Consider the following 15,516-nt stretch of genomic DNA (forward strand, 5'->3'; position numbering starts at 1 on the left):
CCCGTAAAAAAAAACCCCCAAAAAAAAGCTCCAGAAAAAAGATAATTTTCAATTAATACCCTATAAAAAATGCTCTAAAAAGTGATTTAAAAAATGTTATGCACTCTAAAATAAGACCACTAAAAAGAACAATCCTTCTCGCAAAAAATAAACCATTAAACAGATTTGTGAGGCGAAAAATAAAAAAGTTATGCATATGAAAGACAGTGATGCTAAAATTAACATTTTTGCTAAGTTACTTTTTATTCAGTAAAAATGGGAAAAAAATAAAAAATCTATATAGATGAGGTCTTTTTGTGATCGTGGCGACCCATAGAATAAAAATAATATACTATTTTATGGTATGGTAAACGGCCAAAAAAAACCCATAAAAATCTTCTTGAAAAGTGATGATTTTCATTTCCTCCACCAACAAAGAGTTAATAAAATCTCACCAATTAGCCTATAGATTCCCCCAAATTACGTACCAGAAAAGTGCATCTCATGTGGCAAAAGAAATAAGCCCCTATAGGTCCACATTAAAAAAATTATATCCTTTACAATGTGACATAGCAAATCTAATCTGCATGGCGCCTCCTTCCCTTCTATGCCCGGCCGTGCGCCCATACAGCAGGTTACCACCACATATAGAGTATCGGTGTACTCGGGAGAGATTGGGTAACAAACTTTGTGGAGCCCTTATTCATTTAATCCATTGTAAATGTTTAATTTTCCACCCAAAATGAGTGTATTGTGAAAAAATATTACAATTTGCAGACTGCACCTCCATTTTGTTTTAACCCCTATAAAACACGTAAAGGGTTAACACACTTCTTAAAAGTGGTTTTTCATACGTTGAGGTGTGTAGTTTCCACAATGGGGTAATTTACAAGTCTTGATATTATTTAGGCCTCTCAGTGTCAATTAGAAGTTGAGCAGGTCCATCAAAATACAGGTTTTGGTGATTTTACAAAAAATGTGAAAAATGATACCTAAATTCTGAGCCTCATAACATTCTAGTAAAATATGTGGAATCTTAAAAAACCATGGCAACATAAAGCAGACATTTGGGAAATGTAAGTTATGAATTTATTTGGGAGCTATGACTATCTGCATCAAAAGTAGAGAATTTAGAACGTTGAAAATAAAGAATTTTTCCAAATTTTTGCCAAATTTAGTTTGGCAAAATTTAGTTTGGCAAAAGATTTCATCCAAATTTTTAAACTAATTTGAAGTACAATGTGTCACGAGAAAACAATCTCAAAATCCCCTGGATATCTTATAGCGTCCCAAAGCTTATAGTGACACAGGCCAGATTTGAAGAATGGGGCCGCGTCCTGAAGGCCAAAAGATGATGAGTCCCGTAGGGGTTAATGCATTCAATTAAAAATGGAGATAAATAATACATACTTGCAAACTCTAGGGGCCACTTTGAGAAATTTTGAGCTCCTTTCATTTCCTCTATGAACCCTGCTTATTTTAATTCTTATAGTGGCCTATGTCAGATGTAACTGACTTTACCTTGTTTTTTTAATATACCCGTTACTGATAATTGTATATGTAATTTGTATGCCACATAATGATTTTTTTTTTTTCACTCATGAAACATATTCGTAATAAAAACCCATGTGTTCAGGTTTTAGATCTCGATCTTCAAGGTAGATAGTTTAGTGTGGGTAACAACTGCAGAATGGTGGACTTTGTGCCAATTCATAGCTGAGACTATTTACAAGTCATTTGACACCAGATATACTTTCAGTGATGTAGTAGTAGACCTCACAGTCAGGGTGTGCCAGCATTGCTTACCACACTAACCTTTTAATTGTGTTGACATTCTACATAAGCGGGTTAATGATTTATTTAGAAATGGTGGTAGATAAATCTAGTGCAGTTCTTTAGTAATTACCATATTTTTCTGACTACAAAATGCACTTTTTCGCTAAAGAAATCTTGCTAAATAGTGCCTCCATCTTATGCCCCGAAGTCAGGAGGGTGCAGCACTGCCAGACTCTCCTGACCTCTGTCCTAAAGATCAAGTGAAACGCTCGATCTCTCAGAGAACAGAGCCTCTGTAACGTTCTCTCACACCCAGTCTACTGGCACAAACCTGTGTAGGACCTTCAATTACATCATTGGGTCACTTGGCAGAGTTGGCTCTGTGTTCCTCTCCAAAACTGATGTGAAAAGGGGAATGAGTGGCTGGAGGAGTCTGTGCAGGGGAAATGGAGGCTGCTAATACAGAGGGGATAGGGGGCTGTCTTTCTTTCTTTTTTTCTCTTTTTTTTAATATCCAAGTGCAGAGCTCTTAACCCTTTTACTGCCAGGCATTTCTGGAAATTTTGGCGCTTTGTAGGCAAGCGCCATTTTTAAAATGTTGATGTTTAGAAATAAAACCACAACAAAAAAATTATACTAAACCCCAACAAACTATATATTTTCTGAAAGCAGATACTTGCCACATTTTCAAAATTGCAAATACAGACAGTCCCCTACTTAAGAACACTCGACTTACAGACGACCCCTAGTTACAAACGGTCCTCTGGATATTGGTAATTCACTGTAATTTAGCCTTGGGCTATAATAAACAGCTGTAACAGTTATCAAATGTGTCTGTAATGAAGCTTTATTGTTAATCCTGGTTCTTATGAGAACCCAACATTTTTAAAACCCAATTGTCACAGAGACCAAAAAAGTTCTTTTTGGGATTACACTGATAAAATATACAGTTCCGACTTACATACAAACTCAACTTAAGAACAAGCCTACAGACCCTATCTTGTATGTAACCCGGGGACTGCCTGTAGGCGCCTTCATCCAATTTTGATTCAAAGTGTAAAATTTTACAAATTTGACTTTGATGGCTCCAAACATAAAATATTTACCTTCACATCTCCTAAATGTAATAGGTGGACATGAGTTCAGAGATACCTCATAACCATATGTTCACATGAATAAGTACCGTATATACTCGTGTATAAGCAAAAAAATGTGCTGAAAAACGTCCCCTCGGCTTATACACGAGTCAATATCCAGCTATAAAGAGTAAAAAATACTTAAAAAATAATAAACTTACGGTATATACTCAGCCTCCGGTGGCCCCGATGTACAGCGCTCCTCCCCCGATGTCTGCGCCGCTTGTCTTCAGGCTTCCGCGCCCGTCATACTAGGCGCCGGCCGGGAGAGAGCAATGGCGGCGCCCAGCAGAAGAAAGAAGACTGGCGCGGAAGCCTGAAGACAAGCGGCGCGGACATCGGGGGAGCAGCGCTGCACATCGGGGCCACCGGAGGGTGAGTATATAAGTTTTTTTTTTTTTTTTAATGCTGGGGGCAGGCTGTATACCGCTGGGGGCAGGCTGGGCTGGCTGTATACTATAGGGAGCTGGTTGGCTATATACTGGGGGGGGGGTCGGCTTATACTCGAGTCAATAGTTTTTCCCATTTTTGGTGGAAAAATTGGGGGTCTCGGCTTATACTCGGGTCGGCTTATACTCGAGTATATACGGTAATCAAATATCACTAAAACTGAAATAACTAAACAACTGCTTTTCAGCTACAAATTTTTAAGACCGTCACAAGCTGGAAAATAAAGAGATTAAAAAGTAAAGGCACCCCTAAGACGTATATTTTTTGAAAGCAGACAACCAGCCTCCATTTGCCTTAATTAATAGTTGACAACCTGCATCACCCTCATGTACCTTTGTGACAAAGACAAATTATTAAGCAAAAATGCATTGAAAATGCCATAAAGACAAAAGTTTTTACATAAAACTCTTATCAAAGTGGAGGTTTACACACAAATAGGGATTTAAAAATAATACCACCAAGTGAGCACATTTATATATTTCACAACATCAACAAGAATTTATGATCACAAAAATGCTAAACAAAAACCATGACATATTTGGTTGCTATCCACAAATTTATAACACATAAAGTAAGAAGCTCCTATTCTGTCAAAATCTTTTTATTTTCAGAAATCACCGCCTACCATATATACAAAAATAACTTTTTAGTTCATACACACTACCACCTTCATGCAACTTTGCAGAAAACCGTAATAAAATGCAAAAATTATATGAAAATTCAAAATTTACTCTAAAATGTGTAGAAATCCAGAATACTTGTATAAAGAAAATATACTTTCCTAAAAACAATAAGATGTGAGAAGTTAATACATTCCCCAAATGTGTATGTTCACCAAAATATGCAGCATAGGGAACATTAAATTCACATAGAGCACCAAACATTTGCAGAATGTCCATATCCGGACAGGAAAGCTCAAAAATAAATCATCACTAATAATCCCAGCCAACCATCACCCTATTCTAGATGGCTATCATGGCATACCACACTTGAACTATGTCTGCAACATAGTAATCTGACCTACTTTGCAGCCTTAGTGTGGTTAGCTGCGGCAGCAGTATATGGCTGGAAGGATACATGGTTTCTAGTTGATCATAGAAGCCGGTTAACACTATACAGTGTCTCTGATTTGTTTCTACCATCAGTGCGGTGGTGATAATTGACCTACACAAGCAATAAATAAATAAAATATTGTTTCATGTCCTACAATCATGCCCGGTCAGCTTACCATCTATCATAGACTCTGACAGTACAGTGTCTACAGTTTAGTGAGCTGACCGTCACAGCAACTTAAGGGCGTTCAGCAATCTGACCTGTTTTTCAGTACGGTTATAACTGTACTACACTACTTACACTATAAGGTGGATCCGATGGCAATCAGGCCACTAGGGTGGTTGAGTTAACTGGTCCCTATTGGTTATGCATCATACCCTATCCTATGTCCTAATATTATGTCTAACATAGCTGACGCAATTTATGATGCAGACTACACTGTGTTTTTAAATACAAGTCCCCATGTGGACCAAATAGCATATGTTCTTTTGGTTACCTTGTACTTAATTTTTAGCTGACTTAATAAAAGTGATGTTTTATTCTTGAGCTTTCCTGTCTGGATATGGGCTCTCTAGCCTGCCTATGGCAGTTTTGTAAAAACATGTTATAAATCCCTGCCGTGACAGTAGGTACGTTTTTGTTAGATTCTGTTGTATTAGCCGCACAATAATGGAACCCTTTGTGGTTCATAAGAATTTGATAAAGAACACCATAACATGGGTATAAATAATGGAGGATGGTGTGAAATAAAAACTTTATTCAGAAACGTGGCGAAGAAGATTGAATGTTCATTGTATTGCTCAATTTTCGTTAAAAAAAAAAAATTGCAAAATATAAGGTAATCAGACAGCTAATGTGTGTTCTCAGATTGTTTTGGATATTATCCCATATCAAAATTTAGTGACCTATAAAGTCAATACATTATCTGTGAGGTACAAGCAGCTGCTTTGTGCAGCATTGTCCAAATTTTCTCTGCAGCCTGATGGCTAAGAAACTGTAAGGGGGCACACTTCAGAGGGCTATATCTTTATCTGTGTGGCACTTAGAAACTCACTTATTTTTCCTATGAAAGAGGAGAATCTGTTTGTTAGGTGTCAGGAAATATTAACTGTTAAAGGGGATATTCCCACAAGATAATTCTCACATTTCTTTCCCCTAGTGATGTTAACACAATAAAGATCATTTTAACCCTTTTACTTTACAATTTTACTCAGTTTTATTGCTGATTTAGATCCCATCTCTCCCTCTGCTGCTCAATGCAAAATCCCAGGGTGTGGGCTGGACCTCTCTAAGCTGACCCATTATGACCCATCTAGTTCTGTGGGGTGACAATGTCATGGAGTCAGGGAGCTGTACTATACAGTCTGTATACCTCACCTCCTCACTGATACTGACACTGCTAACCCAGTCTCCTTCTTTAGAGAGAGAGGCTCACTGAAGAGGATTTCAAGATTGATTTATCTTCAAGACCTATAGCCAAGTCTTTCTTAGCATCCACCTTTCTGAAAGACTGGTTTATGATGTAGCAGAGCTGTATCACAGCCCCTGTCTGTGTGTGTGTCTCTCTCAATGTTCCAGCAAGGGATTGTGTACAACTTCAAATTTTGCATAGTAAATCACTGTGGAATGGTAGGACCTTTCGATAAGTCTAAGATTCTCCAATGTTATTGTGGCAAAAATAAAAAATAACATTTCAGCTTCAGAGCACCAAGCCAGTAGAGCTAGTCCGTCATGTGTCCTGTCCTCAATGAGGAAAATGAATTCTGATAACCAGGGAATGTCTGTTACATGAAAAATGTGTGAAGAACCTCCACAAGAATCCCATTCCTGGTACTGTCAGAGGGAACTTTTTGGGTGGCTTTATACTTTTTTTTTCCCCTTATTCTTTCTTTTCTTTCATAGATCCATTGGCTGGCTGTAAATGGACGGACAGAGCTCCTCCATGACCTTGTACAACATGTCAGCAATGTGGATGTGGAAGATGCAATGGGACAGACCGCATTGCACGTAGCCTGTCAGAATGGACACAAGACGGTATGCATGCATGGGTATATTTTTAACACTATTTTTAAATGTTATTATGTGTAACAGTACAAAACAAAATACATATACTACTAGTCATAACTGGTGACTATAGGATCCGAAATAGCTGCAAAACACACTACAACACTCTCCATTCTTTACCTTGTTTCCAACATTTCTTCTGCATGTCCCCTGACTTCACAAGAGTCCTAACAAGTGTCCCCAGGAATCTTTTTGCATTGCACATATTAAAAGCCAGAGTTTGGCTACATTCAGACGAATGTATGCTCGCCGTAGAGGAGAAGAGTTCTGCTCCCCTCTCCATAGGAAACAGACCAATGCAGCCATACAGCATGCTTTATTTTTTCCGCTGTGTACTGTGTGATATTGTGCCGTCTAGCCAGGCCAGTGCCATGAGGCAGGTGGCCGTAGCCATCTATTGGGACGTATGTCCGTCCTCACAACAGTCATGTGAATGGGGAAATATGATGCTCAGTCTCTGCAACTGCTTACTCTTAACTTTAACTTAACTGTCAGCAGAAATTCACCAAATGATCCACTAAAAGTCTGTTGTCAAGCAGGTTAACATCTTTCAGATAATGTATCTTTCATGGCCCAGCGTGGCGGCGTCATCCAAATAATCTGCTTTGAAGAGAGATGTACATTATTTGTATAAAGTCATGAATGGGAACAGTTTTGCACTGAAGTTAAGCTCTCCTACTTCAGAGTTTTGCAGCTCGTACATAGATTTGTGAAAACCACAGCCAAGCGTGAGCCCATAGAAAGTAATTTATATGTGTGCTAGACGTTCAAATAGTGGTTAAAGAGGTTTGTGTTTATAGAGCCTAATACTTCTGATATCTGGGCAGACATCACAGCAAAAAGGTTGATGTGACGATTTTGACTATTAATGTTGAAAAAGAGTTTCCTTTTATATTACATACAGAATGCCTGGAAATCAGAAGTGCTTCTTCTGGAGTAAGGCCTCATGCACACACCTGCATGGTGGCAGCCGTGAGCTAGCCTGAAAACCAACAGCTCGCTCATGGCTGCCATAGACATGCATTGCACGGGCATGGTGCAGTGAGCACACTTCAGGCTCATTGTGTCGGTGCCTGTAGGGTGCTCCGCAAAAGATAGGGCAGGTCCTACTCCTGCCCGGGTCATGGCACGGCTCATCCTATCCTTCTCTAGCAGCTTGCGGCTCACTCCACTCTCCACTGCTGCGGATGTGTGCATGGAGCCTAAGACAAATTTTAAAAAATGGGTCATAAGCCTATGGGCTTCAGCAGAATGAGTTGGATTCATATGTGTGTGTCATATTAAAGAAGTTTATAATATAAAATGGCAAGGTATTATATAACTCTGACACCTGATATTATTAACGGACTTAATATGAGGCAGATGTTTAACAACTACTCATTTTGAAGCCTATACCTAATGGGTCTATTTTCTATGGTTGTCTTTAAGGCAGCTCCAATTTCATAATTTAAGGTAATATGTCCCAGAGAAAATACCTAATATAAAGAGAATTATTAATCTAATTATTGTTTCCTCTAATCTCTGCCTTGATGAGAGGTTGCATGCTTTGGGTTCCTCTGGATCAATTCGGCTTGATACAAAGTCAAATGATAAAACTCTTTTCTTTTTTCTAACTTTTCAATTATGTAACATTTTTCCATTTTTATTGGTTGTTATAGTAGTAAAATATTCTTCTTTTTCTCTACAACAGACAGTGTTATGTTTACTGGACAGTGGTGCGGATATTAACCGACCTAATGTATCTGGAGCAACTCCATTGTATTTTGCATGCAGGTAAGACATGATCTTTAGATAATAATAATCCTTTATATTTATTTCCATTTTTCATTCCCCATCTTTAAAAATCCATAACAGGGTCAGGGCTTGTTTTCTCAATAACAAATTTTTCTTCCTAGTGACAGCATTTCATATTCCATGGCGGTTACTGGGAAGCTGGATAAATTCAGCCTCCAGAAGTGGGACCTGCATCAGTTGGACAGTTCTCTCCAATGCACTGCTGTCTCACGTTTTAATTATCTTGCCACAATCCAAAGCAGTAAAGGCAGAACAGAACTCACCCCAGGATTACAATTCATGGATGAATCATTTACTAATTGGTTAGGAGAGCGCAGGATAATAGGTAGGAGAGCGCTGGTTAACTCCATAGCATGTAAAGGCAGAACAGAATTCACCCCAGGATTATGATTCATAGGTGAATCCTTTACTAACCGGTTAGGAGAGCGCAGGATAATAGGTAGGAGAGCGCTGGTTAACTCCATAGCAACTTTGGAAAAGTTAAAGGCAACTTTCCACTATCTTTAACCCCACTAATCCTCAGGTAGGGTATGAAATGTGTTTTTTTGAGTTTCCTTTTATTAGTTAAATATCCTGTATATACCAATAAAAAATTGACCTACAAAGTCACATACATGTTGAGTAACTTTTGAGACTGGAACAGGCACCATTTGAAATGCCCCTATCTTGGACTTCCTAATAAATCCACCAACAGGCTGCAATTCGCTGGCAGAGCTGTTCAATGCCAGGTGCGACTGGGCATAGAATTGCTCCATATCTAACAATCCAAAATAGAAAAAACATGAAGCGGCACTAACCAAAATCGTATGGGTATCCTTTATTAAATAATGCAGCACACAGTTAAAAGCACAGCAAGTTGGCGGGCCGTTTCGCGCCAATGGGCGCTTTCTCAAACCATTGACGTCACTGTGCCCCAACGGCAGCAATATAAGCGTTGTTGGAGGCTGGTGTCGTCAAGGAAACCAGCAATAGGTTATATGAACAGAAACCCGATGTTATTATCAATGTGAAATAAATGTTAAAAACAAAATAATAACAATGGTATAAATTGAAAATCTAATTTGGACAAATTTTGGTACATAATTTCTTCTTATTTAAATAGCTTAAGGAAATAGGCAATTCATAGGAATACATAAGACCCAGTTCGCTCATAGCAACAAATTTAACAATGTATCGGCTTTTTCGACGCGAAAGTGTGTGTGAACAATCTCCATCTAAAGGATTAGTCTCAACTTTTACAATACCGTAAAATTTTAATACCTCCGAATTCCTATTTATTCTCACAGCGGACATGTTCAATGAGTCTGGGGCCTACAATACTCATAATAATCAATCTCTTGTGTTCTCTGAAAGGTACTGATAGAGTACGAAATACGTGTTTGGAAAAAGGGATCCCTAAAGGAAACTTCATGTGTGGTTTCTGCAATCAGTACAAATATAATGGGCAATTGAAAGTGATTAATTTTGGGGGCTTTCTCAACAGGTCATGTCTTTTCTTGTAAATCCATGTTCATGGTTTATGTTGTGTTTTTCCCTTTTAATAGATTTTATATTGGAAAAACTATGCACACTCTATCAGTACACTTCAGAGAAAACAATATTACTACAGGTATTGGGTGCCCCAGACTCCTTGAACATGTCCTCTGTGCGCATAATGGGAATTCTGAAGTATTAAAATTTTCCAGTATTGAAAAAGTTGAGACTAAAGGTGGAGATCGTTCAAACACTCTTTTGCGTCGAGAAAGCCAATACATTGTAAAATTTGATGCTATGGGCGAACTAGGTCTTAATGATTGTAACGACATGAATGTATCCCTATGAACTCCCCGTTTCCTTTTGCTATTTAAATAAGAAATTATGTACCAATATGTGTCTGAATTAGTTTCTATTTATACCATTGTTATCTAATGTTTTGTTTTTATCGATCTGTGTGATTATTTTGCTTTTAACATGTATTTCACATTTATCATATCATCAGGTTTCTGTTCATATAACCTATTGCCGGTTTCCTTGACGACACCTGCCGCTGACAGCGCTTATATTGTGTGTGTCGGGGCACAGTGACGTCAATGTTTTCAGAATGCGGCTGTTGGCACAAAATGGCCCGCCACCTCATTCTGCTTTTATCTATGTGCTGCATCATTTAATAAAGGATACTAGGTTGAGATTTAGGTGAGTGCCGATTCCTTTTTTTTTTTTTTTCTATTTTGGTTTGTTACATTTGGACTACATTTTTGAGCTGGGCACCACCTATTAGTACAGGATAGCTGGGACCCTCTCTTCTGTTTTTCACCAGCCAGTTTCATGTTGTTCTGTATGCGATAGATAGTGCCAGTGCGCCCTTCTGCTGGAATTTTTTATAAAAATGCTTCATAACCTTAGTCTTATTGAGTGCAGGCTATAGCTAGAACACCCAGCAGACAGCCATGCTTCCCTTCATGCCCATCCACACCCACAGGCCCTGGGCCCTATATGAAGATCCACCATCAGTCTTTCAAAAAGAAAAAGAAAAAAAAAAAAAAAATCTATACTCGGGCGTTTTACTATGACACGGCAATGTCGCGGTTGCGTGACATCATAGTGTATGGTGTACGTATAGTGTGTATATATAACATCACACGGCCGTCTCATACAATCTATGTATGAGAGATTGTATGGTAGAATATCACAGATCTTGATTTAAATGCAATATGGAAACCTTGGTACACTTTGTTTCCTGGAGTATAATACAGAGCCCTGAGATAATTTAAGGAATTAAATTAGGAGTTAATTTATCTCTCTTTCTTTTGTCTTTGTGTCTTTTTGACTCTCATACCCTACTGGGTCCTGAAAAATACAGTGTACTAAATCATTGATTTATATATGTTAACTATGTGGTTGATGTTTGTGATTTGATTAAAACATAAATAACATGTCCATTATTCATAATATTATTCAATCTCTTTATGGCTTTTTATTACATTTTATCAGAGAAGTTTAATTAAAGGACACCTGTCATCAGGTCTGTGTCACTTGTCCTGTCACTACTACCTGTTGGAGCAGCTCACAAGGATCCCATCCCAGCCTTTATCTAGTTATTTCATACATTATTCATTGTAAAATCATCTATTCTTTATCATGTAAATGAGGCTGGTCACATGGTCAGAGGCAGTGATGTCACCCCTGTTCCCCCTCCCCTCTCCTCCCCTTGCTCATGTCTGTGTGTAATGTATAGTAAAGCATGGCTAGTGTGTTTGCTGCATCTGCTGACATGCTGCATCCTCCTAATACACATGTGTGAGACACAGACATCAGCTACACATGAATCTGACATGTTCTGCTGTAACATGGCTGCCTGGAGCTGCTGTATCTCTCCTATACACACACACACATGCACACACAGGCTGCAGGGGGCATGGCCACCAGCACCAGGAAGCACATCATTATACAGCCTCACATCATTATACAGCCTCACATCATTATACAGGCTTTCAGTCAAGCACTGGGGGTGTGGCTGTGCCTCCCACTCATGAATAGAGTTGACTGCTTGAATATGCTAATGCTTCATTGGACATTTCACAGGTCATTTGCATACAGCTTTAGGACCTCATTGCTTAGGTTTACAGGCATGTAGAGGGACAATGAAGGGATAGAGGCAATGCTCTCTAATGGCAGTTTATGAAAATATATTTAGTTTAGGGGGTTATTTTGCATGACGGGTTCTCTTTAATGCATACAACAAAAATGGTATGTCACAATTTAATGTTGAGATGTCACCCATTATGTCTATACAACCATCCTTATAGTCTATTCCAGAAAATGATTTATTTCTAATGGACAATGATAATGTATCTTTCAGGATAGATTTGCTAAAATTAGCTCCTCCTTTACAACCACACAGTATCTATTTCTATACAATTTTAGTATGTTCGTAAAACATTGTGTTGGATTAGTATATTGTCTGTCTTTAACATCTGCTGTTCAGTGAAAGGATATTTCCTTTTTTCTTGTGGAAGATAAGATAACAACATAAAATTAATTTCCCCTCCAGCAGTAGTTTGTAAAAGAGGGAAATAATCAGAGATGAATTGAGATTTTATGTTCACATGTCTTCTGGTTAGATGAGAATTAACATTGCATCACATGCACGGTTTGTAGCACAAATTATTTCTTTGTTTCCTGCAGCCATGGACAAAGAGATACAGCACAGATATTATTACTGCGTGGAGCAAAGTACCTGCCAGATAGGAATGGCGTTACTCCTCTGGATCTTTGCGTACAGGTATGTATTTTCAGTAGGATTTGCTTTGTGTACTTTTTTTTTCATTATTATTCCATTATGATTGAGGGACCTTTTATTAAAAGGGTCTTTCACCTTTAAGATATTATGAACTAGCCATATGTTCCCATCGGTTTCAGATTGGTGGGGGTCAGACGCTCGGACCCTGTGTTCACAAACACATAACTGGAAAGCTTGTTTCTCTGTGTTGCGGCCAAGCTTAGGGAACTATAGGAGATGAGCTGCATTTTCTGAATCCAACCACTATAGAGAGCAGAGCTGTACTTCTGTTTACCAGAACCAGTTGATCAGCTGTGATTCCCAATGCCGAACCCTACTGATATATTGCTAACCAGTTGGTTAGATGGATCATAAATATCTAATGGCGCCATGCAGCTTTTATTACATCCAATCTCAATGGCTCTACCCTCCACACGCAGTGGATTACAGTACCAGGCCATTCAGAGAAGATGTGCATCAGAGAAAATGGTCAGTAGCAAGATTTTGCTGTATCCCTTTCCAAATTCTTATTGGCAAGTAAGTTCTATAAAAAAAAATGCATTACAAATGGCAAATGAATGTAGCTGATGGATACAAAAATGTCATCATCTCTAGTATTCCTTCATGTGTGTATGATTTTACATACATTTGAACCAGCTAAAGATTGTGGCTCTTTTCTTTCAGACATTTTTGTTTTTTTTTTACTACAAATAAGCAATACATATGTGTGTGTGTGTGTGTGTATATATCTCATGCCATACCTAGCAATAGAGCATTTACTATTATGTTGTCAGGGTAGGGATCAAAACTACGCTATATATATATATATTTTTTTTTTGTATTTTGTTTGGTTGTTAGTTCGTCCTGACAAGACCACTATGTGCTATGACGATCTCCTGAATTCTTTACACAGTATTCACTTATTTGGTTATTATGGAGGCTAAAAAATGCCAATACCCTTTCTCTTTACTCTCATTCAGTGGGTGTATGTCCTGAATTCAGGAACCTGTACAAATTAAAATTTTTGTGTATTTTATTTATTTATTTATTTTTTGATAGGGTGGTTATGGAGAAACATGTGACATCCTCATACAACATCATCCAAGACTTTTTCAGACGTTAATTCAGATGACACAGAATGAAGATCTTCGTGAAAATATGGTAGGATTACAGGGATGTTTTTATAGCTTCTAATCGTTTCACTTCTCAAGCTATATGATACACTTCATACATTAGCTTTTTACCTAAATGTGAAATTACTAAATGATGTGACAGTTTATAACAAAAAAGGTTTAATGTTTTATTATATAAGTGTAAAAGATGGGCACATATGACATATATTCTGTATGTATTAGATCTTCTCCCTGACTCTTATGAATACTAGATTAAGACTACTCTCGAGTAGATTGTACCCTACGATATCCAGCAGAGACAGAAAAATGAAATAACACTTTGTAAAATGTTATCTGCTTTATGTTTAACTGATTTCTTTGCCCCAAGAATTATTCAGTGGTTTGGGTATAACCCTTTATCACACTTAAAACATGTAACGGCCATTAGTTATAAAATTGATCCATATACATTCTACAGTTTACCCATTGCTGTTGTATGCCTATTGCTAGTCTTTCTATCTTGTGGATTTAAAGGGAACCTGTCATCAGAATTTGGCCAAATAAACCACAAGCAGTATGTTGTCAAACAGCTGAGCAGCCTCTAGGTGATGTTTCTTCCATGGCCTGGTGCGGTGGCATCATCCACAAAATCAACTTTGAAGTGAGATATGTTTTATGTTTTGTGAATCACAGGGAAGGAGGTGTTCAGAAGTAGGGAGAGCTTGACTTCAGTGTTAAACTCTCCACCTCCTTGACTTCATACAAACAATTTACATCTTGCTTCAAAGTTGATTTTCTGGTTGATGCCACCATTCAGGACCATGAAAGAAACATGATCTAGAAGCTGCTTGACAACTTGCTAGTATTAGTTTATTAGCCAATTTCTGATGACAGTTTCCCATTTAGGATGCTGCTGACTATTGCTGGATGAATTGAACCATCGTATCATTGTACTTCAGTCTCGTATAGTATTACTAGCATAATATCTCTGCTGACTGAATTTTACATCACAAGACAATGTACTTTTGACAAAGCTACCGATGCAAGATTTAGCTGTACTAACAATAACCTAATAACACACCTTATATACTCGAGTATAAGAAGAGACCCCCTAATTTTAACACAAAACTGGAAAAACCTGTTGACTTGAGTATAAGCCGAGCGTAGGAAATGCATTGGTCCCCTGTAATATTTAGCCTGCCTGCCCCCTGTAGTATATGGCCTGCCTGCCCCCTGTAGTATATGGCCTGCCTGCCCCCTGTAGTATATGGCCTGCCTGCCCCCTGTAGTATATGGCCTGCCTGCCCCCTGTAGTTTATGGCCTGCCTTCCCCCTCTGGCACATAACCAGCCAGCCACTGTCCCCAATATAATGCCTGTAGGAAAAAAATAAACGGTGCACTCACTTTCCGACACTTTATATTAAATATGAACATACAGATTTACATCACATTGAAGTATTTAAAGGGAACCTCCCATGAGAAATCTACCATCAGAAGTAGATCTAAAGTTATATTCCTCCTGTCTGTCTCCCAAAACTGTAATTCAATAATCCTGGAACCTAACATTGTTTTAGTATTATGTAACTTAAATGCAGAGGCTACTGGGGCGTGTTGTAGCCTTAGCTCCCAGTGCCTGGCCAGAATATATATATTCTATATATATATTAGTAAAAGATAGTTTTTTAACAAGTTAGGTTAGATTCACAGGTTATTACATTACAGATTAGGTCAGAGGCAGGCAGGAGGAATCTACCATCAGATCTACTTCTGATAGTATATTCCTCCTGGTAGGTTTCCTTTAAGGACTTGTATGAGTTTGCTTCTTCTTTTTTTGCAGCACTAAATGTTAATATTTTGTCTTGAATTTTGAAAAGTAGACAATAATTTAGAGCT

General features: G+C 38.2%; 1 protein-coding gene across 5 annotated transcripts in view; it reads left to right on the plus strand.

The window, feature by feature from the left end:
• Window positions 1-15,516, plus strand: part of HACE1 (HECT domain and ankyrin repeat containing E3 ubiquitin protein ligase 1) — an 80,740-nt gene that overhangs the window by 19,441 nt on the left and 45,783 nt on the right. For all 5 annotated transcript variants that reach the window (XM_072141891.1, XM_072141887.1, XM_072141890.1 and 2 more), the window contains exons 6-9: window positions 6,297-6,428; window positions 8,149-8,231; window positions 12,417-12,513; window positions 13,570-13,671. In XM_072141891.1, the coding sequence (XP_071997992.1) occupies window positions 6,297-6,428; window positions 8,149-8,231; window positions 12,417-12,513; window positions 13,570-13,671 (414 nt within the window). The remainder of the gene's footprint in view (window positions 1-6,296; window positions 6,429-8,148; window positions 8,232-12,416; window positions 12,514-13,569; window positions 13,672-15,516) is intronic.

Source organism: Engystomops pustulosus, chromosome 3 (genome assembly GCF_040894005.1).
Source record: "Engystomops pustulosus chromosome 3, aEngPut4.maternal, whole genome shotgun sequence".
Taxonomy (NCBI): domain Eukaryota; kingdom Metazoa; phylum Chordata; class Amphibia; order Anura; family Leptodactylidae; genus Engystomops; species Engystomops pustulosus.